Here is a 25,452-nt window from a genome sequence, read left to right on the forward strand (position 1 = left end):
CTGGGGCAGCCAGAGGGGATTCGACGTCTCCACCCGCCTGGGACTGGGTCGTGCCCTGGGGAAGAGGGGACACTGGGAGAGTCAGGCAGCCCATTCAGCTCCGCTCTGTCCTGTCACTGGAGCAGCTCACAGCCACAGGTCCCAGCTTCCTTGTCTGCAATCTGGTGACAGTAATGTCATCCTGTAGGGCTGCGGGGACAGTTTTGACATAATCAGAGCCACTGGCGTTCGTGGAGGGCTTACCTTGAGCCAGGCATTGTGTTGCATCCTTCACACTAGGATCTCTTACCAGAGACCCTCCTGACCCGTGAGGTGGCTCGTTCTCTGTGGGGGGTTGGGGGGGGGATACCCTGTTTGTGGAGGGTGTGACCTGCTAGATGCCGGTAGCACCTGCCCCAGCGTGACACCCAGCAGCGTCTCTAGACATCGCCAGATGCCCACGGCTGAGAGCCCCATTTTACAGACGGAGCCAGCTGCCATCCGAGCCGAACCGTGGCCATCAGGCTTCAAACTCAGGTCTGTGTGCCTGGGCTGGGGCACTCAGCCATGAACTCCATTTTACCTTTGGCCTGGGTGGAAGGAGCGCAGCCCAGGGCCAGGCACACAGTAGGTGGTCGGTGAGGCCTCTTCCCACGACGGAGCACTAGTTCATTTAGTCAGAAAACCAGGCCCTTCGTGCTGGAAGCTGGCAGCGCAGGGTGGGGAGGGCGGGGCCCGACCCCCAGCCTGGCCCTGACTTACCTTACTTGCTGGCACACCACGGCCTGCTTGAGGGCGGAGGGAGCCGTTTGTACTTGACAGGCCACGATTAACCTCGCCCGGCTGGTAAATCATCCGAAGGACAGAACTTTCCCCTGGAAAATGCCAGCCTGGCCGACGCGGGCCGTTGTTTCACATCTGCACTTCCTCCCTCGGGCTTGGACGGCCCACCGGGTCGGGAGCCACGCAGAGGGCCGCCGCAAAATCGTGCCCAAGTAGATTAGTCCCTCTCTTCCCTGCCAGGGCTGGGCTGTGTGTGTGTGAGAGAGAGCGAGCGAGAGTGTGGTGGGGGTGTTGGGGAAGCAGTCCTGAGAGGCAGGCCTGAGGCCTCCTTGTTTGTTTACTGTCTTTGGAAACCACCATCAGTGATGCAATCATCCCCAGAGGGCAGAGGTGGCAAGGACTGGCCTTTGCCAAACCTGGCACTCTGGGCCTGGAGCAGGGCACGGGGTGCCGACCGGCTCCCTCGTCCCCTCTATGTCGAGAAACCGTGCATGTACACACACGTGTGCGTGCACGCTCGTATTTAACACGTGCCTGCGTGAGCTCTGTGTGCATGCGCGCACACACACGTGTGTGCACCTGTCTGTGCGTGTGCGTGTGTAAGTGTTGTGGTGTGTGATGTGACCCATCCGCGCCGTGGTTGTAGGGCCGAGGTCATGTCCTCCAGGCACCTGGCACGTGCCGATGTTGGCCCTTCTCCTTCGCCTCTCCTTTTCATACGCAGCGGATACACAGCTGGGTTGGACGCACAGCTTTGCCTGTTCCTCGCTGTGACCTGAGGCCAGTCACGTGCGCGGAGTCTCAGTGTTCTCCTCTGTGAAAGGGGAGAGTTAAGGCAGCCGCGGGAGGTTGCAGTGAGGTCCACGGGTGACCGGGGTGCACCTGGCTGGGGGCCGGGCTGGGAGAGGGCAGGCCATAGATGGCTTGTCCCCCAGCTTGGGGAGGCGTGGCCTTGCCCACGGGGGGCTCAGGAGAACAGTGGGGGCTCTGGCTGCTTGCTGCTCTTGACCCTGAAAGCTTGGCGGCATCGGGTAGGACTGCATAGGCGGGTCTCATCCTACCTTCTGTGTTCTTGGTGTGGTTAGTCACATAGCTTCTGGTGCCAGGGGAGGCCTGAACTCAGTGGGGATTTCGTGCTCCTATGGCTTGCCTGGTCAGAGTTAGAAATTACTAGAAGGCCAAGGTCAGGGGCTCCAGGGACCCTGGTTTTGCTCAGTGGTGACCACCACACTGTCATTCTTACATGAAGCTGCCGCCCTTTTCTGTGGTGACAGCCCCCAGCATTCTCCCTGTTTGCCCAGGAGAGGACAAAGAATCCCACTCCCATTTTGTGCACACTGCGTGCCCCCTCCCCCCAGCTCCATCAGATAAACCCAGAGGGTTCTCAGTAACCACGGACAACGGAAAGCGAAGAAAATAGGAGTATTTTCTCTGCCTTGCCACTGTTTTCCGATTAGTCACTCCTAACTAATTAGCAAGTGACAAATGGGACAATAAAGCTCTGAAAATATCCATCGACATCCTAGAATCGCAGCCACAGACATGGCAGAGGGCCTGGCCAAGAAGCAGAGAGGGGGGAAGACATCTGTGGGAGGCAGGCACGGAGGTCCGAGGCGCTCTGGGCATGTCAGGAAGGTGGCTGCAGGTGGGCCTGAGAGACACGCGTGGGACATGTGCGGGGGGTGCGGGAAACTCCCCCCCCCCCCCCCCACACACACACTGTCTGGGAGAAGTGGTTTCCCGTCACCATCATCCAGGGACACAGGTGGACGTCCCCCGTCCGGTGTGGAAGTTGTCAAGGGGACCCTGGGGACTGTGTCGGGGCCTCTGGCCAAGGTGGCCTCTCTCTGAAGGCAGCTGAGACCCCTCAGGTGGACAGTGTGTGTGGGGGCGGGTGTGTGTGTGGGCGACAGCCGCTGCTTCCGTAGCCGGGTCCCCCCATGCCTTCTCAGGACGGCTGAGGTGGTGCCACGACATCGGGCAGAAGATGCTTTCTGGCAGCTCTGTTGACATGTCCGTGGAGGGTCCGTGGGGACTCGCTCCACATGGGCGGCACGCGGGGGGCTGGGTGGCGGTTGTCCCAGCAGGACATGCAGCCCCCCTGCCCCGCGAAGCCCCAGGATTCCCGGGGTGCTCAGCGTTGCAGTGCCGTCCTTTGGCCTTGGAGGCCCCACGGAGGTGTCTCATGTCACGTGCTCTCATGTTTGTTCGGCCACAGCCCGTCCTGTCACCATGGCTTGGCTTCAAGGGGGCAGGAATCTCCATCCCTCACCTACTGGGAAGGAGGAGGCAACTCAGCGGCCGTTGTCTCATGAAGGTAGGTTCCGTGGGGCTGATTGTCACCGGCCGGGGAGCCCGAGAGTGCCCTGCAGGGCACTGTAGTTTCCCGTGGCTGGTATGACAAGTTCCCACGAACTTGGAGGCTTAGAACCACACCAGTTTACTGTCTCACAGTTCTGGAGACCAGAAGTCCGACATGGGTCCCCTGGACTAAAACCAAGGCATCAACGGAGCCGTGTCCCTTCAATTTTCCCAGCGTCCACAGGCCGCCCGCGTCCCCAGGCTCACGATGGCACTGCTCCCACTCTCCGCCTCTGCCCCTCCTCCCTCTCTCTTACAGGGACCTTCTGAGGCCATGGGGCCCACGGGGTAGCCCAGCATCACCCCCGTCTCGGCAGAGCCCCGCTTGCTGTGGCAGGCCCCGTATTCACAGGTTCTGGGGATTCAGATGTGGACACCTTGGGGGGCCTGGGGGGGCGTGGTTCTGCTGACCACAGCGGGCCAGCCCTGGCACAAGAGACCCAGATCCCTCCCGCCCCCACGTGTCCCCCCATTTCCACCAGACATTGTGCCGGGGCCGGGGGTGACTAGGTCCCAGCCCTCACAGAGTTTCCAGTCCGTCCCAGAGGGGAGGCCGACGTGAACGGGAGTTTCCACGGGCAGGCGAGTTTTATCGGGTGAGCGGGTCTCCTCCTCCAGGGCTGCGGGAAGCGACTCGTCAGCTGTGGTCTGAGGGAGGAGGATGGTGAGGGAAGTCAGCTGGGAGCACAGACCTGCAGATGGGTCTTGGCACCCGGGGCCTGAACTCCCTGTTGCTGGAAATCCCTCCTCGTTTTTGTCCGCCGTGGTGGCGCCTGCTCTGTCCTCGGACCCTCTGCCCGCTGGTTTTCTGGAAGGTGGGAGGGGTCGGCTCCCTCCCTGCCCTGGTCTCTGGCCCAGCGGCCGTGCCTCCAGGAGGCTGCCTGGACGTGGCTGCAGCGATGTGGGAAATAGGACCCAGGACCATATTTGCAAAAGCAACAGAGTTGAAAGCTGGGCGGGCAGGCTGGGTTCAGCTGTTTGCACTGGGGGAAGCGCTGGCCTCAGAGATGCCTTCTTCCTCCTCCGGCCAGAAAGGGAGGTTGTTTCAGACTCTCTGATGAGGAGCATCTATTCCAAACAAACCCTGCTGCCCGTCCGGTGCCAGCCTGGAACAGGGGAGGCGACTGTGACACGCCGGGCCGCCCCTTCACGGCGGTGGGTGAGGTTGCTCAGGCCAGCGCTGGGGGTGGGGGTGGGGGGTGGGGAGCAGGACCTCAAGTCCAGCCTTGAGATAAAAGCCGGGCACGCTCCGCCGGCTGCGGACACACCTCCCCTCCCCGCCCCGGAGATGCCATTGTGTCTTGTCTTTCCCGCGCCCTCGCCTCTCGCCAGAAGCTGTAGGTCGCACGGCCAACGTTCTTCTCTGGGGTGGAAAAAATCAGGGAATGAAGTACGAGCTTCCGATTAGCAGAGACAGAAAAATCACCGGCGGGGGGGGTCCCTGTGCTGCGGCCTCCCCAGGTCCCCTTGCTGTCACATGCCCGCCCTCCTTGGCCTTCCAGCACCCTCTGGGCTTTGGACGCAGTGGGCAAGGGCGTCCAGTGGGCTGTGAGCAGCAAGGTGGGTTGCCACGTCATACTCGGTCCTGGGCCGGGAGGCGGAGGCTGCCTCCCCAGCTCGTGGGTGTGACGCGGCCCCCTGAGCGTGCCACTTGGGAACCGAAGTAAATAGTTGCTAAGTTAATTGTCTTCCTTGCTGAGCTCAGCGAGGGCAGAGACCCTAGGACGTGATCGGCACCCAGTAAGTGTGTACGTTGAGTGGAACCTACCTTTGCTGTAAGAATTGAGTTTTACCTCTGAATTAACCAGTTCTAGGTGTGTAGTTTGACCTCAGAGGAAATACCCTTCTCTTCCAAAGGTATTTCTACCTACTGTTCTGTAACTGAGCTCATTTAATGCAAAGAGAAGCGAAGGAGCAGGGGGATTCAGAGAAATCTCCTGCATCAGCCGGATGTACAGCCGACTAGTGGTAGTAAGTGGGGCATCTGTTCCACTGCTTTCCACAGCTGTGCCCGGGGCAGACATCAGTAATCAATCACCACTCTTTCCACTTGAGCCCCGATGAGGCTGCAGAACCCTTCACAACTCACTTCCAGGAAGCCACCTCCAGGCATCTGAGAGGTCTGCAAAATCCCGAGTTGGCAGACAGGTCCACGGAATCTAATGCATCTCATACCTTCTACCCGGATTTCTACTCTGACTCAGGACAGTCGCCGTACTGTCTCGTTTTCTTCATTCCCTAGCATCAACAAGTGTCTGTCCTGCAGCCGCTTTACGGGCCGAATAACCCTGGTCAGGCCACTTCATTCTTCTGTGGCGCTCAGACCCTTGTCTGTAGATTGGAGGGAATCGTACACCTGGCAAGACTCCGACTCCGTGAGACCCAAGCAAAGCACAGAACGCTTAGCACAGTGCCCGCTAGCACCTAGTGGCACTCAAGAGACCACCACAGCCTTAAAATACCTTTGTCCCCCATCTGGGGCGGGGGGGGGGGCAGATTGAGCCCCTGGCCGCAGGTGGTGCTGGGCTGGAAGTGCCCACGGGTGCCCAGCCCTTCCCAGAGGCAGTAAGCGTTCCCCAGCCTCTGGCAAGCCCTCCTCAGCAAAGTCCTGCAACGGGAGGGCCACCCTCTCTTGCCCTGGTGCCTCACCCCTGCATTCACAGTCCCAGGGGTCCACCCCAGGGGGCCTCGTCTCAGGTCTGCCGCATCCAGCAAAAAGCCAGAGCGAGAAGAAAGCCTGTCATTTCCCCTCTTGCAGAAATCCACAAGAAGTATTTCCAATGTTGTCATAGTTATAATAAGCAGCAGGCATCATCCAGGGAGGGGAAACGTGACGGAGCAGTGCCGAAAAAAATACCCTTGGTTCCTTTATCTCCAGAGTGGTCTCTGTGGCTCTGGAGAAATCAGGGTTCCCCTGGGCTTAGGTGGGAACAGTTTTCTCCTTTCTGACTTAGCTTGAGGGCACAGAACTACACCCCAGTGGGGGACACACAGACCTGGTGACCGTACGGACTTGCGAACATGGCTGCCAGGCCTCCCCAGGCCACGTGGGGGGGGGGTCCTCAGGCAGATCCAAGGCCCTGGGCCCCTCTGTGGCTCCTGCTGCTGTTAGAGGCAGCTGGTCAGGGGCGTTACCTGGGCAGGTGTGTTTCGTCTTCCTTGCCTCTGCCGGTCCCTGTTTGTCCCTGGGTTCAGATCCCTCTGTCTTCTCCAGAACTCCACGTGCCCGACGTTGCTTCAGGAGCTCCCATAGCCACGATTTCGTGTCAGGAGCCCGGCCACCCTGGCAGTGCACGTATCTACCAACCCTACGTTGCTAGACTGGCTCTCAGAGGGCTGAAGCCACTGGCCTGAGGTCACACAGCTCCTAAGTGACAGAGCCAGAATGTCCCCCCAGTCCTCTGATTCTGGTGCATGTGCAGTGGGGCTGTGCGTGTGGCCTCCTCACGACACACATTGGACCTTTGCCAGAACTTTGCTTGGATGAATAAATAAAACCAGCGGTAGGGAAGAAACTCAAAAATTAAGAGGCCAGCAGTATGAAATCTGGGAGGTAGATTTGACGTGGGTCATTGCTGAGAGAAGGACTGCCTTCCTGGCCCTTCCCTGCAGCCCCATGGCCTTAGAACAGCTGTCTCTGCCTCGCCGACCCTCTGCCCCTGTCCTGCAGGGGTCCCGGAACCCCCCTCCTGCCCTGATCCGTCCGTGACCATGCACGCTAGAGCTGGTGAAACCGCTGGGGGGCAATTATTGCCACTGGGGCTGTCCTGAAGGGGGGGCCTGATTCCTGCCAAGTGATTGTTCCTCCTGGACCTTGTTTTCCTCACCTCTGACGCGGTTCAGCAGTAAAATAATTGTCTACAGCTGGGAACCACGAAGGTAACAGCCAGGAGGTAAACCTTGTCACGCAGTAAGTGCTTAATAAATAGGAGCTTCTTACTGGCTGTCCTTTATTTCTCTTACGACTTGAGTACAGTCCCTGCCAAATAGAAGCATCGTCTCCTCTGCCTTCAGCCTTTGTTTCCCTGAAAAACGCAGACCCGGCGAGGAGCCGGGAATCCAGCTGGGGAGGCATCTCGTTGGGGTCGGAACTTGGGCTCCGGAGTCACACCGGCCACACACGTCTGCACGTCTGTGACCTTTGGCAAGCCGCATCCCTGGTCTTGGCCTCGGTTTCCGCGGCTGGAGGACGGGGGGTCATTTTGCTGCCGCCCCTGTGGTCTCTTTCACAGTCTCACCAAAACCTCGTCAGGTGCCGCGGCCCAGCGTCCGGCACGCCGTGGTGCCCAGTGAGGACTGTTCTTGGCAGGACGTTGCGGATATCTTGGTGGATGTCGTTGCTGCCAGTCTCGTGTGTGTGGAGTGCGTATGTGTGCGTCCGCGTGTGCGTTTGGGTCGGGGAGGGGGCGCTGCCCGTCAGAGCCCTTCTCTGGGAAGGGAGTCACGCTCTTCCCTCCCTTCTCCAAGAGCCCCCGCTTTGCCAGAGCCACCAGGCGGCGTCATCTGGAGGGCCAGGAAGGTGTGGGTCTGGCCTGGTGCTGCCCACCACTGGGGCACAGCCCTTCCAAGGAGGCAGGGGCTGCCTGGGGGCTGGGAAGACCCTGCTGTGGCGTCTCCACTATGGCCCTGCCTTCCGATACAACCCGGGCCAGGGACCCGAAGAGCGAAGCCGGCCCCTTACCTGGCCACAGCTCACCTTAGTGTGCCGTCAGAGGCCCATTCTACCTGCTGGACCCCCCGCCCCCCGGGGGCTGGGATGCCTCAGGGAGCAAGGCAAATGCAGCTCAGTACGGACGGGCCAGCGGCTGGCCAGGGACACAGGAGTTGAATGTGTTAGAAGGGGACGTCTGCTCTAGAAGCTGTCCGTGGCCTTCGGTTGCTCCTACCCTTTGGCCGGATAGCCTTTGGTACCCTTTGGCTCCTACCCTTTGATGGATAATGCTGCGGTGAACGTGGGGGCGCGGCTACCCCCTCGGGTCCCTGCTGTCGACTCTCCTGGGCAGGTGCCTGGGGTGGAGCTGCTGGCTCAGTGGTAATTCCGTTGCTGAACTTGGGGGGAAATCTCCTAAGCGGTTTCCCGCAGTGGCTGCCCCGTTTTGCATTCCCACCACCAGCGCGCAAGACTCCGGGGCCTCCGCACCCCCTCGGCTTTGTTATTTTCTGGTCTTCTCGTAGTAGCCACCTCGATGGGTGTGGAGCGTCCTCTCCTGGTGGGTTTTGATTCATGGTTACCCCGGGGCCTGGCTTACCTGGTTACCCTGGCGAATGGGGAGCTCGTGTGTAATGGGGACCAGGTTTCAGGTTGGGAGGGTGAGAAGGTTCCAGAGATGGACGGTGGTGGCTTTGGCACAACAGTGGGGAAGGATTTAATGCTGCCGTGCGGTACGTTTAAAGATGGTTAAAACCATAAACTTTATATTACGTCTATTTGACCACAATTTTTTAATGTTTATTCATTTTGAGAGAGCAAGAGAGAGCGTGAGCAGGGGAGGGGCAGAGAGAGAGGGAGACAGAATCCCAAGCAGGCTCTGCACCGTCAGCACGGAGCCCGATGTGAGGCTCAAATCCGCCAACCGTGAGATCATGACCTGGCCAGAATCGAGTCGGATGCTTAACCCACTAAGGCACCCAGGTGCCCCACCACGATGTTTTTAAAAAAGGAGGTACCCCATTGGAGGAACCCAATTTGAAGGGTGTTCTGTAAAACCCCTGAGCAGTGTTCCTGAAAACTGTCAAGAACCTCAAGGGCAAAGAAGGTGGGAAACTGCTCCAGACTAGAGGATGCCAGGGCGATACGAGGACACGTGTGATGTGGCATCCGGGCTGGGACCCTGGGGCGGGGGAGGGGCCCTGGGTGGGGGACGCAGTGACGTCCAAACGGCGCGTCCGGGTCAGCCGGTACTCCGGTGCCAATCCCGGTCTCTTGGTTGTGACCGGTGCTCCAGGGTCGTGAAGATGTTAACGTGGGGGGAAATGGGGTGACAGTGTAGCAGAAGTCGCCAGAAGTCCCTGTGCTGTCTTTGCAGCTTAAAAAAAAAAAAATTCTTAAACAATCTGGAAATAAAGTTTGAAAGAAGAGGGGTAAGCGTCTGGTCTGAGTGGGGGAGGTCAGGGAAGGGCCCCACAGAACGCTGCTTCTGCGTCAGGGCTTGATGGTGGACTGAGGCCAACCTTGCGTGGGGCGGGGTGTGGGGGAGGTGAACAGGGGCAGAGGCACCCAGCCCACCTGCTGAGGGCGGCGCCCCCTGGTCACTCCTCCTCTGCTTTCCGTCACTGGGAACCTGACCACTTCAGGTGTCTCACGGAAGGTGGAGCGGCACGGTGTTTGTATTTTTGTGACTGGCTTAGCGCACGTAGCGCTGTGAGCATCCAGCCCACTCTCTTCGTCCCGTCACCTCCCCGCAGACCCTTGGGTTGCTTCCGCCTTTTGGTCGTTGTGAATAATGCTTCTGTGAACAGGGATGTTCGAATGTCTCTCTGAGATCTTGGGTCTCCACCCAGAAGTGGGATGGCTGCATCATATGGTAGTTCTATTTTTAATTTCTTGAGGGATCTCCATACCGGTTTCCAAAGCGGCTGCGTTCTTTTACCTTCCCACGAGCCGCGGGGAGAGGCCGGGGATCCTTCTCGACACCACCCGCCGCCCAGGCCCGCCCCCCACCACAAGGAGCGATCTGGCCCCAAATGTCAGCAGTGCTAAGGCGGAGAACCCTGGACGTGAGCGAGAGAGGGGCGGAGGGAGACCCAGACTGAGTTTGCAGGGGCGGAGCTGGGCCCGTCCAGGCGTGCTGCCATGAACGCTGTGAGGAGCATGTCCTAGAAGAAGAAGAAGCACAATCATTGCCGCGGCGGAAGGGACCCCAGGAAGGGACCCGCGGAAGTGCCTTTCTTGCGTTCTCTTCTTTAAACCCGCACCGCCGTGAGGGTGGCCGAGAATGTGTTGAAAGCGGGCCGCCCGCAGTAGGTCCTCAGGAACCCGAGCTCGCTTTCCTTGCCCATCACAGACTCACGGCCTGCAGACTGGGACCCTGCTCCCCCGTGTACTTTGTCCTTCCGTACGCGAGGCACAAACACTGGTGGTCAGGCCAGCAGATAAGGCAGCCGAACACACACAGCCCCTCCCGGCGGAACTTGTGTGGCCCGTGGCTGTGAGCGACGGGGTGGGGTTACCTGGCAACCGGGCCCACCGCCAGTTCTGCCCACCGCCAGCACCCCCACCCCGGCCACCAGGAGACTTGCTTCTGTGTGGGGTTCCCGGCTTGGCACCCAAGGCAGGGCACGCTGGGCAGAGGAGAGGGTGTTGTTCCTTTGTGGTTCCATAACCAAAGAGACACCAGGCCTGGCCCTGAACACGATTGACTGGGTTTGGGGAAAGAACGACGAAAATGTATTATTACTGTAGCAATCGTGGTTGTATTATTGAGTACCTGCTATGTGCTGGGTATCTCGCTCATGATTCTTTTGTTCCTCTGTATAGAGGGCCTGCTGTGCGCCCGGCCAGGGCTATTCCGGGCACAGGAGATACAGCAGTGAGTGTGACAGGCAGAGTCTTTGCTTCCACAAATCCTATATTCTGGTAAGAAGAGAGAATAAATATGTGAACAAATACATAGCATTTTAAGTAGTCATAGGTATTTTTGAAGAAACGTGGCAGGGGTAGGTGAGGCACAGTAGACTCAGGGTGTCATTTCCTGGGGTCAGGGAGAATATTGGAACAGAGCCTTGAATTAGGGGACCCAGTTGTGAAGACATTTAGGGGAAAGTGTGTGTGTGCAATGGGTGGGTACAGCATGGGCAAAGGCCCTGTGGCAGGAGCAGGAGTGGCAGGTTTAAGCAACTGCAAGGAAGCCAGTGGGGTTGGAACAGAATGGGTGAGAAAGAAGGTGGTGAGAGCCAAGACCAGAGAGAGTGGGGGTGGGCAGGTCACGGAGGGTCTTGCAGGCAATTACCAGGGCTTTGGGTTTTCTTCTGGGTGAGAAAGGAGTCCGTCGTTGGAGGGTTTTGAGTAGAGGAGGGACACAATCTGACTTTGGCTTTACAAAGCATCCCTCAGGGGCGCCTGGGTGGCTCAACTGGTTAAGCGTCTGACTTCAGCTCAGGTCGTGATCTCACTGTTGGTGAGTTCGGGCCCCGCGTCAGGCTCTGTGCTCACAGCCCGGAGCCTGGAGCCTGCTTCGGATTCTGTGTCTCTTTCTGTCCCTCCCCCGCTCGTCCTCTCTTCTCTCTCTCTCTCTCAAAGAAAGACATTAAAAAGTTTTTTTAAAAACGCATCCCTCAGCTGCTAGATGGAGAATAGTCTAAAAGTCTGATCCGACGGTTGTTAGCCATGTGTGGCCATTTAAATTTAACTGGGCACCTGTAAAGTTGCAAACTGAGTTCCTCGGTCACGGTTGCCACCTTTCAGGCACTCGCTAGCTGGTGCGGATAGCGAGCATTTCCGCCATCCCAGTAAGCCCTCTCGGGTGGTGCCGTCTGAGGGAGGCCAGTGTGCCCGACAGTCCAGGCAAGAGGTGAGGCTGACACTCGGCCTCTTGGTCTCACGGGCGGAGGCTGTGACGGTGGTCAGTCTCGGCGCTGATCTGGAGGCGAAGCAGCCAGGACTTGCCCGTGGATCGGACGTAAGAGTGCAGAGTGGGCAAAAAGCCAAGGGCAGCTGGGTGATTGCTGGCTGGAGAGGCTGTCACCTCGTAGCTCACCTGACTGAGCACATGATGTGCGCCAGGCACAGGCCGAGCGCCGTCCGGGCCTCCTGGAACCCCCATACCAGTCCCGTGTTACAGCAGAGCCAGTGGGGCCCCCGCGGAGGGGTGTGAGCTACAAGGCCAGCCTGCTCAGGGTCCAAGCACCAGGATTCCAACCCCGGTCCTCTCGCTCTGTTCACAGGGCACGCCTCATGGCACTTCTCTCGGAAGCCATCCATGAGGTGCCAGACCCTCCCGCCCCCAAGCGAATTCATCAGGGACCAGCCTGTAGTGCTGGCCATTCTCGGCTCTTGGGCCCGGGCGGTGGCCTCGTGAGAGTGGGTCACGTGGTGAAGCAGGGCTGCTGGGATGCCCGCCCCTTCCCAGCGACGCCCTGCCCGGTCTCGGGCAGACTAGCCCAGCTGGCCTTCTGGGAACCCTGCGTGGCTCACTCCTCAGTCCGGGGCCAACTCTGCGAGCGCCAAAGGGCTCCAAGTTCATATCTCACAACAGTTCTGTGAGGGAGGTGGGCATTTCCCCCATTTTCCAAATGTGGAAACAGGCTCAGAGAGGTGCAGTCACTTGCTCGAAGTCACACAGCCGTGATGTAGGAGGGGTGGAATTTGAACTTAGAAAGTCCTTGCTCTTCGTCACTAGGATCTGCGGCCTCAGGGGGAAGCACTGGCGGGCAGGGCCTCCGTGGAGAGTCACGCGGTTGTCATTTCAGACCTTGTCACGGCCATGGGTTGAGTGGGCTGGAAATGCATGTGCCCTGGCAAGGCGCTGACCCCTCCGGAGAAAAGGGCTTCTCGTTCTTTGCACAAAGATTCCCCAGCTCGCCAGGCCGTGGCCTGAATTGTCTAAGAGGTGGGGCTCCTTCTCTAATTCCCACAGCCTGGCTGGCCCCCCTGCATGGGGGACACAAGGAACTAGTGAGAACACCGTGAAGCCTGGAGGGCTGGCTGGGGAGGCATCTTGGCTCAGTGGTCATGAGTTTGTGTCTTGGAGCCCACAGTGCTGGGTTCAAATCTCGGCATGGCCTCTTTTGCCTCTGTGACTCACGCAGCTCGTGAATTTCTATAAGCTGCAGTTTCCTTTGTGTTGTTGTAAAGGGAATGTTGGTAATAATAACATCCTCCATCTGGTAGGGCAGCCCCTTTCCGTGCGACTGGCTGCATCTGCCCCGCTGCAAGTTTTTTGGAGATTCAGACTCTCAGACCCTACCCTCCTGCACTATAGTCTGGATTTTGACAAAACTCTCCAGGCAGCCCGTCGGCACATTCAACGCGAGAGGCCGTGGTGTGGACTGAACAAGGTGATTCAGGCACCGGCGAGCACAGGTAGTACGCTCCTCTGGGCGGGCACCTTCTGTCTCCTTGGTAGCTGTGTAGTCTTGAGCTGCCGGCCACGTACTCTGAACTCTCGTTATCACAGTGCTTGGTGGTGCACAGATGAGGCACCCTGGAAAACAGATCGATGCCTGGAAAAGCTTCCAGGTGAGTCGATGCTATCTGACCGTTTACTGCACCTTGAAGAGCCAGGCTTCCAGGGCAGACCACAAGCTGGAGACCGGTGCTGCTGCCCTGCCTTGAGGGCAGAGCTCCACGTCCTGCACTGGAAGAAATGCATACCCCCCCGAGCCCATGGCCCGAGGGCCAGCCACATGGTCGGCCAGCCTCTCCTTGCAGTTTTAGGGCAGATCGATATACGGTTTGAAGGAGCCCCGGGCTGGGGGGTAGAGGAGCAGGTGGCTCTCACATCTCGCTGGAGCCCAGGTTTCGATTGGCTGAGTAAATCTCCCAGGGGAGGAAAGAACACAGAGCTCACACAGGCGAGGGTGCAGGTTGGCTCGAGAGGGGCCGCGAGTACAGATGTGTTTGCAGTGGGCCTTCGTCAGTGTTGCCCTCTGCACACCACCCCCCCGCCTTAAGTCACCTTCCTTGGGAGAGCTCTCCTAAGACATGTTCATGAAGACTTCCACAGGGCAAGCTTTTTAAAAGTGCGCGTGTGTATCTTTGCATGTGCGTGTTATACATCTGATGCTCTTGGAGCAGAGGTAACTCCACCCCGCTGTTAGAGAAGAGTCTCATCCCCATGGACTGCGGTTCTGAGCCCCTTGCTGGCATCCCCGGGGGCTCACGGGGGCCAGGGATGACGAAGACGAGGAAAAGGAGCAGAGCCTGCTGAGACCGGCCGCTCTTGACCGTGAGTGTAGCCGGCAGCACGGGCATCTGTTCCAGGAGCGTCGTTCCTGGGTAGGAGCAGCAGTGGTTGGGCTGCTCAGTATTTTACGTAAGCAAACCCTGGGCGCCCGGGGGGTACAGTCGGCGAAGCGTCCGACTCTTGGTTTTGGCGCAGGTCATGATCTCACAGTTCGCGAGTTCAAGCCCCGTATTGGGCTCTGTGCTGACAGCACAGAGCGTGCTTGGGATTCTCTCTCTTCTCTCGCTGCCCCTCCCATGCTTGCGCTCTCTCTGTCTCAAACTAAAATAAGAAACAAACTTCAAAAAAACTTAAGGGACGCCTGGGTGACTCAGTCGGTTGAGTGTCCGACATCAGCTCAGGTCATAATGTCACAATTTGTGGGTTCGAGCCCCGCGTCGGGCTCTGTGCTGACAGCTCAGAGTCTGGAGCCTGCTTTGGATTCTGTCTCCCGCTCTCTCTGCCCCTGCCCTTCTCACGCTCGTCTCTCTCTCTCTCAAAAATAAATAAATATTAAAAAAAAAAAATAAGCCAACCCTGGTAATTCTGATGTCGGTGACTCTGCAGATCACACTTGCAGAAATTGGGCATTAGGGTAAGAATCAGCAAGTCGGGCACATAATAGGTGCTCAGTCAACACTTGACGAGTTGTAGGTCTGTGTGTAGGAATGAATAAAACATACAAGAGCTCATGGACGAATGTGCAGAAGAAGAGTTTACGAGTGACAATATGCCGAAGGAGGGTGTCTGAGAAGGAGGGAACGCACGTGTGGCCGGGCGCGTGGATGAGGTTGGGGTTCCAGGACAGTGGGGGAGGGGCAGGGCCTCCCGAGTGGGTTAAGTGAAGGGCGGTGCTCTGGTGTGTCTGGTGAGGGCCCGAATGTTCCAAGCGGGAGCTCGAGGCGTTCTCCCCGAGGATAGGCTGAGTTCTGGGAGCGGGGTAGAAAGGGGACCGTTATTGTGGAATCTATATAAAGTCCCTGCGGGGACCAGGGTCAGGGCAGCAGTGTGAACCCTAACCCAGAGTCTGGGCCCCGTCTGGGCCTGGAGAGATGCCTTTGACTCCACAGCCGACCTTCCACAGGGAAGTTTGTTCTTTTGGGTGCCGTTGGGCTTTACTCTGAGGACGGGAGCCTTTCTCCCTCGTCTTCACTGCAGAAACCCCTGCGCATCCCGCGAGACCCACCGAGGAGTGCTGCCTGCGCGTGACCTTCCCCGTTCTAGGTGCGGACCACCGCAGCCCGGCTCGGGGCGCTGCGGGAAAGCGATCGGGGCAGGGGCCAGAAACCCGTGGCCCCTTCGTCTCGGTCTCCGTCTGCGGCTCCGCCTTCTTCTGTGGCGTCACGCTGGAAAGGAGACTCCCCTGTTTCTCGCTCTTGTCTCCAGGCTCCCAAAGAAGCTCCCCATATGGCCGGGCCTGGGGTAGGGGCCGACCTCCAGACCAGTCACGTGGCTACCAGGCGGCATCCTATGGTAACCATGGTGACCACACTGCCAGTGGGGGCAGGGTCATTCGCAGGGGAGATGGAGAGCTTTCCTAAGGGTAGGGAGGGACAGCAACACGAGCGGCCCGGCCTGCACCCCACACCCAGGAAGGCCTCACTTGCCTCCTCCCCTCTGATTCACGCTCCCAGTGGGAAGGCAGCGTTCAGCACACGCTTCTGCCATTATGTTCATGTCCCTTGGAGACCGGGAGCTCCTCCAGGCCGTGCCGGCCTCGTCCACCTTTCCCGTCCTGTGTCGGGGCCGGTGCACGGTGAGTGGGCACACATGTCCCACGGGTGGATGTGCCACCTCGCCCCCTCCTCCGCCATTCGGGACTGGGACCAGAGCGTGTCTCCGGGCACTCCCAGCCAGCAGGAGGCTTCAGGAGAGAAACGAGGGAGACGGAGACATAGTCGGTCCTTTGAGGCTGAAATCGGGCAGCGGGAGACGTGGAGGACCGTTGACTGTCATTTGTTTGGACAAGCGAGGCTTCTGCCACTCTGTCTCGGCCACTCTGGGGGAGACAAAGGCGCTTCTGATGGGAGGCTGCCCTCTCCCCAAGAAGGAGGGCGCGCCGGGGCGGCTGGATGCGTTTGCTTCCAGATGAAATTATGTGCTTGGGGTTTGAGTGGACTTAGGCCTCATTCATGCATGTCTGTTTGCTCAGCCTGCCAGGCCCACGGACCTGGTCTCCCAGCCTCCTGGGGACAGATTGGGGCCTTGCTGTTCTTCCAGGGAGTTAAGGAGCATTGTCCTCCCCTGTGCTCTCTTTCTGCAGTAGGTACTGCTCAGGGCGCCCACCCCTGTGAAGCTGGGAGGGGGCATGGCGCTGGAGCCACACATAGCTCTTGGGTTTGCATCCCAGCTGTGCTACCCTTTAGCTGTGTGACCCTGGACATGTGACTTGACCTCTCTGTTTCTTCGTCTATATAGTGAGGCTCATCTTGCTGGCCTACAAGGTCTTGGCAAGGTTCTAATGCATTTGTACCTGCTTCTCCTAGGACCCAGCAGTCCTACTCTCAGTTATATTCCCGAGTGCTCTGTCCACCAGAAGACATGAGCAAGAATGTTCAAAGCAGCCTCAGCAATAGCCTAAAATTGGAAACAAGTCAAGTATCCAGCAGTGGTAGAATGGTAAACAAATTATAGCATGATCACACGAGGGAATAGTATACAGCAATGAAAAATGATAAATACTACAGATGAATATCAGATGTTGTGTTGCACAAAATAAACCAGACACAGAGGGGTCCATACTGCACGATTCCGTTTACATGACGTTCAAGGGCAGATAAAACTGGCCTGTAGCAATAGAGGTCATAAGAGTAGTGACTTCTGGGGGACACTGACCAGGAAGGGGCACGAGGGAGCCTTCTGGGTGTGGGGTCATGATCCCATGAGTATGTTCATACCCGAATGTTCATCAGGCTCGTGCATGCCATCAGTGCACAGGACCGGATGGAAGGACACCTCAGACCTCCTGTCCCCCAGAGGGAAGGGTCCTGCAGCCATGACTGTTCTGTAGATGCTCATTGGAAGGAGTCCCAGGGCACACCCCCGGGTCTTTGCTGCCTGGTGTGAGAACCTGCTGACGAAGGGCCTGCAGCAGCCATGTTGTGCTTGCTGTGGCCGCTGGGCCTTGCGGGTCCTTGCGGGTCCTCGCAGGTCCTCATCGTCCTCAGAGTGTGCCGTGCCTGGTGTGGGGGCACAGTTGCTGCGGGCCGGGACCCCCTTTGTTTTTGCCTATGGCTGGCGTATTTGGACTGTGAGAAAACACTGTGGCCCTGGGAGCATTTACTTAACCCTGAAGTCCTAGTCCCATGGTTGGAGGAGACAGACAGACAGACAGACTTGCCCTGGAAATCCCCTGGCTGCACCTCTGTGGGCCTCAGTTTCCACTTCTGCAAGCATGATGCTACCCAAGAGACAGCCTGTGTGATGTGCCAGCCCTTTCTTGCTCCAGTGCCCCTTCTCCATAGGACCCACCTTCTAGGCCTCTCTGCGCCCTGGCCCTTCTCTGCTTGGTTTCCTCTGCAGACTTGATCACAGCGTAAAGTTCATTTATTCACTAATTGCTTCCTTGGCAGCTTCCCGAAGGCAGGGACTTTTGTCTGTTTTGTTCACTGCTGTATCCCCAGCCCTTGGCACATAGTAGGCACTTCATAAATTGTTGTTGGCTTGGCACGGACCTGTTAGCGGCCGTTAGAAGGTTCTCAATCTTTTCATGCCCAAGGCTTTCTTTGGGGTAGAATTGAGTCCAGAGAACTTCAATAAACTCACCCAGGGATGGTGGGAGCTGTATGCCGAGTTGTTCAGTGTAAGATTCAACTTTTTTTTAAAGCCGGAAGTCACTGACAGAGGAAAGGCCCGCTTGCAGAGGTGGAAACTGAGGCCCAGAAAGGTGCCGGGGACCTGCCTTCTAGGGCAGCTTTGATAGTGAAGGAGGGCGAGGGGACCTCTGTGCCTTCCCCTTGGCGTTGACTGTGGACCGTGGCACGGTGGGTCGAGACTGCCTGCCCCTCTGACTTCCAGCTGGTTCTCCTCCAATGCTCCGGCCACATGCCTGCCCTCTGCCCGCTGGAAGCGGGGACGTCAGGAGGGAGCTATGCTCCCATCCTCAGGTGCAAGGCTGGCTGCTCGATGAAAACCCTGCAGTCTGTGGGCCGCATGTCTCCCGTCTCGGCTTGGCAGGGGCCCAGAGCAAGGGCACCAGGCCTTGGGAGTGAGTCACTTTCTCTCCATGCCAGGCGGGAGCTCCAGGGGACAGGGGAGTGACCCCACAGGGTGCAGGCCACGTGGGGGGAGGCCCAGGCATGGCCCTCAGCTTGCTGGGGGACGAGGGAGGAGAGTGGAAACTTTGACATTTGTTTCTTACTTTCAAGCCAGTTAGTGAGGATCAACCTCACAGATCAACAACAGCCCTAAACCTTGGCTCTTTCTATTTGAGAAACCACAAAGGAAAGGAGGACTGGATTTGGCTACATAAAAAAAAAAAAAAAAAAAAAAAAAAGGCACCCTTGAGCATGGAAAAACAGACTGACAAATCAGCCTTACTGTAAACCGATGTGAAAGGCAAATGATGAGCTGGGAAAATGCAGTTCCAGCATATTTGACAAATAAAGAGTTAAATAACCTTAATACGCAGAAACTACGCATGAATCAATCAGAAACTGACCACCTCTGGGGGGAAATGTACAGAGAGTAAAAGGAGAAATGCAGTGGCCAACAACTGTGAGGAAACGCCTGTCAGTAATGAGAGAAATAGGAATTAAAAAGAAACTACGAAGCAGGTTTTCACCTGGAAAACTGGCAAAGGTTTAAATATGATAACGCATTTTCCAAGGAGGAGAGGTGCGTCTCACACTTTTGTGGGTCCTCCCCGTCCCGGGTCCGTAGCCCCCTCCCTCTGAATCGGTTACTTTTTGGCCGTCTCTTGCCTTCACTCTGGATCCACTGAGAATGTAAGTAGCTGCCACTCGTGAGCACCTACTGTATGCCAGGCGTCCCACACATGCCGTCTCATTCTGGACAACCCATGCGGCATGGCTTACCGCCCCATTTTGCAGATGAGAAAACGGAGGCTCAGCACGAAGGGACTTAGGTGGCATCTCACATTGGATAGTGGAGCCAGAATTTGAATGCAGAGATAACTGGCCCTCAAGCCCATGCTCTCCTTTCTCCTTCCCTTCTGGCCAGCATTGGGACCCTGGCTCTCTCTCGGAGAGGACACTGGCAGGGGTCCAGGCTGTCCTGGCATCTCTGGTCTTCAGTTTGACTTTTCAGAAGCCACGGCCTGCAGGAGCTCCTCAGACAGGATCAGTCCTGCCACGGAGCCCAGTGGGTTACAGAGGCACGTCCCTGTCTTGGCCAGTGCTATTCGGTGCTTTTGCTTTACTGGGGCAAATTATCCCATGAGAATCTGAACCCTGAACTCAGTGTGGGAGTGTGGTTTTCTCATGAAACCTGGGAGCGCTGAAGGGCAGAGCATCACACACACACACACACGTGCGCACATGCACACACACCCCCGTCTTGCCTGCCCTCGAGAGGGCGGTGTGGCCTGGTAGTGGAGAACGTGGATGAGGGTTCAGACTACCCGGGTTGGAGTCTGCTTTCTGCAGAGTGGTGGCTTTTCTGGGCGGGGGGTGGGGGAGCCTGGATCTGGAGGGTTGAGCAGTTTCCACAGTGTAAATACTCCCGCTGTGGCCAAAACAAGACCGCTGAATGCAGACGAGGGAAGAGACGCACACAGCTGGCCTCCGGGAACCAGGAAGGGCCAGACCCGTCACGCCATGACCACTGCCGCGTGTCCTGGTGGGTGAGACCCGTGCTGCTGTGCGGTGAGAACCTGGGCTTGAACCTGACACGGCCATTTCCCGGTGATGCCTTATTCCGAGCCTCGGTTTCCTCCTCTACAGAATGTTCTGACAACAGCTTCCTTGAAGGTGAGGGTGGGGGGTTGGGTTCGAAGTGGCTGAGGCCGAAAGGCCCTTTCACACGGCTTGTCGCGTCTTCAGTGAGCGAGCCACGCTGTTGTGTCAGGCCTGGGCTGGCTGGGCCCTGGGCCCTGGGCCCTGGCCAGGGGACTCCGAGCATCTACAGGCTGAGCCCCTTCCTTTAGGCCCCAGCAGGGCCTGGGGAGGAGACGTGGGGGGGGGGGGGGCGGGGCTGAGCGAGGAGCTGAAAACACCTGTTTGAAGAAGATACCCGCTATCCAGTTCTGGAGGCCCCTGGTTCCTGGTCTCCTTCCCACACCACCTTCGGGGCTTCAGTCATCAGCCCCACCCTCCCCAGCCCCCGTTAACAGCCTCAGTAAAGAGGGAGGAATAGCATTGGCCATACCTTAAGAGGCTTCTGGTAGGGGCTTCCTTCCCAGGAGCAGAGTACGGAAAAGGGGAAGAAAGGAATAACCTGACAGTGGAGAAACCTGCCGGCATCGCTTGGCCCGCCGGTCACGGTCGTCGGCAGCCATGACGAGTCATGTGAGGGCATATGCACCCTGGCTATGATGTGAGGAGAGGGGCACCGTGCCTCTGGGGACCTCCTCCCTCCAGCCCACAAGCCCGGTCTAATCATGAGAAAAACATCAGACCAACCCCCGCTGAGGGACATTCTGCAAAATACCTGACTGGCACCCCTCACAACTGCCCAGGTCATCAAGAACAAGAAAAGTCTAAACAACTGCCACAGCCCAGAGGAGCCCGAGATGACGAGACAACAAAGTGTAGTGGGGTGATGGGATCCTGGAACTGAAAAGGAATGTGAAGTAAAAACCGTGGAAATCCGAATCAGGCACGAACTTTCACTATAGTGTTATTTCACTGGTTGTTAACAGGTGCACCACATTCACGTACGTAGGGGAACCGTAGTGTGGTACCTGTGGGAACTCTGTGCTATCTTTCCCATTTTTCTGGAAACCTGCAATTGTCCTAAAAAGTGTATTAAAGGCAGGGGGGGGGGGGAGGCGTTCCAGAGAGGTGTGGACTCACATGGCCCCCTCCCTGGTGAAGCTCAGTGTGGAGCTTAGTGGCAGTGTGGGCTGACGTGTGCCCCGTGCATTGCCTTGGTTGGTCACACCCTGCCCTGGCCAGCGAGTGTGCACGGTGGCCCTGCCTCCCACGCCGGGAGCCTGTTCCCTGACGCCCAGGACGAATCCCAGCCTCTCCTTGCCCTCGCTGACCTGTGCTGGCAGACCTCCTCTCTTGTTCTCCTCGACTCCAGCCCCCTCAGCCTTCGTCTGGCAGGAGGAAGGGCGGTGGGTAGACCTCCACCATGAGACCCTTGGCGGACTCGCTCACCAGGAAGCCCTCGGCCCCGACCCCGGGCACCAGCCCAGGACACTTTGATGTGGTGTTCTGACTGGTCCTCCATCCAGTTCCCCTCCTTCTTTGCCCAGGGATTTCTGCACTTTCTTCTCAAGGCTCCAGAGACCTTGAGCTCACCATCTGAAGTCGCCGTCTCTTTCCTGGGTCTCCAGAATGGTGGTTTCTGGCAGCCGCCTCAGACTCAGCTTCCCCATTTCTGTCCATCACATCAGCCTCCCGCTTGGCTGTGGTGTCCACTCTGAGCTTGCTCAGGGCAGCGTGCAGCCCCTGTGAGCTCTTTCCGTGGACAGGAGAACCGTGCGGGGAGCCCTCCTATTCAAGGGCAGGACTCTGGGGGTCAGTCTTGGAAAGGGCCCCTCCTCCTCCCTGGCAAATTTCGTGGGGTGGGGTGGGGGTGGGGTATGCTAGGTGAATGAGTTCTTCTGCATTCTTTCTTGGAATTATTCAGAGTTGTTACTCGTTCTGCCTCTTGGCCTTTAATAGTGGCCACAAAGAGGGGGAGGAGCCAGTGTTCTTTGAGCACCTCCTGCTGCAGGCACTTTTTATTTCTTCATTCCCCCGACAACACTCTGGGAAAGAGAGTCTTACTGTCCTTATTTACAGACGAGCACCTGAGGTTCCGAGACGCTCACAGGGGTTGAGCCGGGATCTCAGAATCCATTCAGTCTGATTTCGGATCCGGGCTTTCTTCTTCATGGCCCCCATTTGCCTGATGGCTAGCAGCCCCACAGTCAGAGGTGCCCAAGGTCCCTAGTGATGGTTGTGAAATCGACCTGATGCCTCTCGTGGAAAGTGACATAGTCAAGGTCGGTGACCAGCCGAGACTTCTCCGTTCTGGCAGCAAGAATCCCTCTTTCCGGAAACCCCTCAGTCCCAGACAGACCAGCATTTCGGCCCCCCTGCCTCACATCCACGTTTGTTCATGTTTCACACGCTCAGCAGCCCCATGGCCACCATATTGGATGGCGGAGGTAGAGAACGTTTCCATCATCACGGAAGGGTGCTGGTCTAGAGGGTTAGCCCTGCTGGGGCTGCCCAGCCGAGAGCCCAAGGAGCCCCCTGTCTTACTTCCCCGCACTCAGCATCCTGCTGGAGCCTTCATCTCTGGGTCTCCTCATCGCCCCACAGCCTCTTTGTCCAGACTTCCATCCATTCCCCTGAGGCCCCCCGCCCCGTCCTCCCTGATCCCCACCCGCTACTTCTTGGCCCATCCCAGGCTGACCATTGCCCGGCCACAAGGCCCTTCCCAGCCCTGGGAGTCCTCCCGCTGGCCAGCAGGGGGACGTAGATGGGGTGCTAAGTTTGGCAGTGGGCACCGTTGGCTCAGCTCCACAGGGCAGGCCCCAACTGGGGCTTGTGGTGTGTTTATGCTCCGTAAGGAAAAGGCGATGCTTCGGCGGAAACTGAGAGGCCGCTGGAGGCTTTCCTATTGGACAGATTGGGAAACTGTCAGTCACTGAAGAAGTAAGGTGGGGGGCGGGGAAGATAGTGGAAGGTTCTAGAAGAGTCTTTGACTTTAACCTGAAATAGTCCCTCAACTTGGCTCATTTTCTTACCCATCCGCGAGCAGGTTTGCTGTGCTTGACGCTGTGCTCCGTGCTGGGGACGCATAGGTGACCCCTGGGGGCAGGTCACCATCCCTACTCTCAGATTCGCAGGCACTGGGGAGACACAGACACATGAGTAAATAGTCACTTTGCAACTCACTTGGTGCTTACGCCACTGATCCTGAGTATTAGGATGGACCAAATGGAAGACGATGGGGGCAAGGACCATATTGTCCCCTGGGCGTCCCCAGGGCTCCATGCACAGTAGGTGCTCATTAAGTGCCTGCTGGAGAAACGTTTGTATAAGGTGTCGTCGCCATCTACTGAGTTGTCTCTCATCCCTCTCTCCATCCCTCTCTCGTTTCTTCCTCTGAGAGGGGAACATTCATTTCTATAGCGTTCAGAGAGGCACGCCCTCTTCTGGAATCTACTCAAGGAGAGTTGCCTTATAATGTAACTGAGGTTAACTGAGCATGTGCTAAACACTTTGCCCTGATTGTCTTTTTAATCTGCCCAACAAATTATGTATGGATGGGGGACAGAGGAGGAAACTGAGGCACAGGAAGAGCTGGGCGGTTCAGCCCACGTTGTGTGGCACAGCGGTGGGACAGGGATCCCCCAGCCTCCTCTCCAGCTTTTCCGGGCTCAGAGCACTCCTGAGATGCTGATTCGGACTGAATCGTCCCCGGCACTGACTCCCTCGCCCTCGCCCTCCACGCTGCCTGTGGAGACGGTTGCAGAGCTGTCGCGAGTCCAGTTTTTCCAGGAGGCTTGAAGCACAGGCAATGTGGGCTTCGGGGAACAGAAAACTTTTTCTCAAGGTAGGCTTGTGGGTCTCCTGAGTGATGATCAGGGCCCCAGGAAGGAAGGTCCCACACGGAGGCTGACTTCATCCGTGAGCGTAGAATAAACACCAGGATGAGGGGCCCTAGAGGCCGCAGCTGGGGCCCAGGGACACACCGCCCTGCTCCCCTCCTTTACTCGCCTGGCGCCTCCAGGGGTGCCTGAATTCCTGCCACCGTGGCCACCGTGGAGCCCCAGCCAGAGAGCTTTGAGCTGCGTGTGGGCGCTTAGGAGTTCTGAGTTCAAGTCCTGCCCCTGGACCATCCCAGCTGTGTGAACTGCGCGTGCGTGAGGAGGAGTCTGCGTCTCTCGGGGAGGAATGTGTTTCTGGCAAAGCGTCTGGCTCAGGGTCTGACCAGGGTTTGATCCCGTAACGAACACCGGAATAAATTTTGCAGGCTGGCTGAACTCTAAACCGTTGTGAAACAAGAACAAATGTTTATAAATGCTTATTTTGTGCCTGGTGCTGTTCTACGCGCTCTGTCTATATTATCTCACCTAGTCCCCATAACAACTCTCTGGGACGGGTGCTACTATCTTTGTTCATATCTGAGACCCCATTGCTGGTAAGATACCCTCTTCTCTTACGGACCTCGGAGAGAGAAAAGAATGTAGCAGAGCCTTATTACCCAGCCAACTTGAAGGGAGGTTGTTCAACTGTGTTTGAACTGATGAAGTAAGATACTGCTGTGTCCATTCTACATGAGGAAATCAAGGCACCGAGAAGTGCCTAACTTCTCAGCGCATAGCTAGCCAGAGGCGGAGCCAGGACTCAAACGCTGGGGGCCTCTTACCAGAGCCTGGTGCCATAACCACTGTGCGGTGCTGCGCAATTACGAGAACGAGCGTAGAACAGGGAGTAAGAGCACAGGGTGTAGAGTCAGATGCAGTTGGGGGTCCCGCTCCTGGGAATTACTGGGTGGCTTTAAGTTGTCCCCGTGCCTCTGAGCCCTGGTGTTCTCAGCTCCAAGTGGAAGTGTTAGGAGCGCTTGGCCCCAGTGGAGGCTGTTCTCTGCTGAGGATTTGACCGCCAGGGCAGTCACCATCATCACCATCAGCGTCATCCCATCGTCACCACCACCACCAGTTCATTCAAAGTGAAAGAGGCTGCATTTAAGTCTCTTCCCTGCTGTCCCCGGGGGCTTTGGCACGCTGGATGCAGTGTCTCACCCGGTCAGCGGCAATCCCAGCCCTGAGTCCCGTGAGTACTGGGTCTCTCCTAGAGTTAACCTGCGGGCCGTCTGTACGAGGTGCAGGTCACGTGTGTCTTCGGAAAGGAAAGACGGGGGCATTTTAAGTGCTTAACCCCTATCCTGAGAATAACAGGCCATCAAATTTGAGTTGGAAAATGAGAACGTTTTAGAGCTAATATGCGTATAATGAAGGAGTAGGAGAAATCACTTGATGAATTCTTTCTGGAGCACCAAGATGGGACACAGTGTGAGTTCTTTGATCCTGGGAACAAGCCCAGGGTTCCCATCTGTCCCGCCTCAGGGTCCAGGGCAGATGGAGAGTGAGATGAGGTATTAGCCTCTGTTTCCTCATCTGTGAAATGGGCACCGTCACGCTGCATTCACTGCAAGCCCCATGCCTCTTCTCTTCCCTCACCATACTTCCTCTTTCTTATACCACTTTTTGGGAAATAATTGCGTGAGTTTTCTTATCTCTGAAAATTTTCTCCTGCTTAGGCAGCTTAGAGGATGCTTACAAAGGCATTTTCTGAAGGGATGCTGTTAGAGGCACAGT

At 57.4% G+C, this 25,452-nt stretch overlaps 2 protein-coding genes across 2 annotated transcripts in view; both read left to right on the top strand.

Moving 5' to 3' along the window:
- The window catches only part of LOC102964436 (c-Maf inducing protein), a 230,100-nt gene that overhangs the window by 87,590 nt on the left and 117,058 nt on the right, over positions 1-25,452 (top strand). The window lies entirely within an intron of this gene.
- On the top strand, positions 14,500-20,123 carry LOC122234367. Its single transcript, XM_042970516.1, has 2 exons — positions 14,500-15,326; positions 15,364-20,123. Exon 2 carries the CDS (start codon positions 15,414-15,416, stop codon positions 16,392-16,394), a length of 981 nt encoding a protein of 326 aa, XP_042826450.1. The 5' UTR covers positions 14,500-15,326; positions 15,364-15,413; the 3' UTR covers positions 16,395-20,123.

Source organism: Panthera tigris, chromosome E2 (genome assembly GCF_018350195.1).
Source record: "Panthera tigris isolate Pti1 chromosome E2, P.tigris_Pti1_mat1.1, whole genome shotgun sequence".
In the NCBI taxonomy this organism is placed as follows: Eukaryota; Metazoa; Chordata; class Mammalia; order Carnivora; family Felidae; genus Panthera; species Panthera tigris.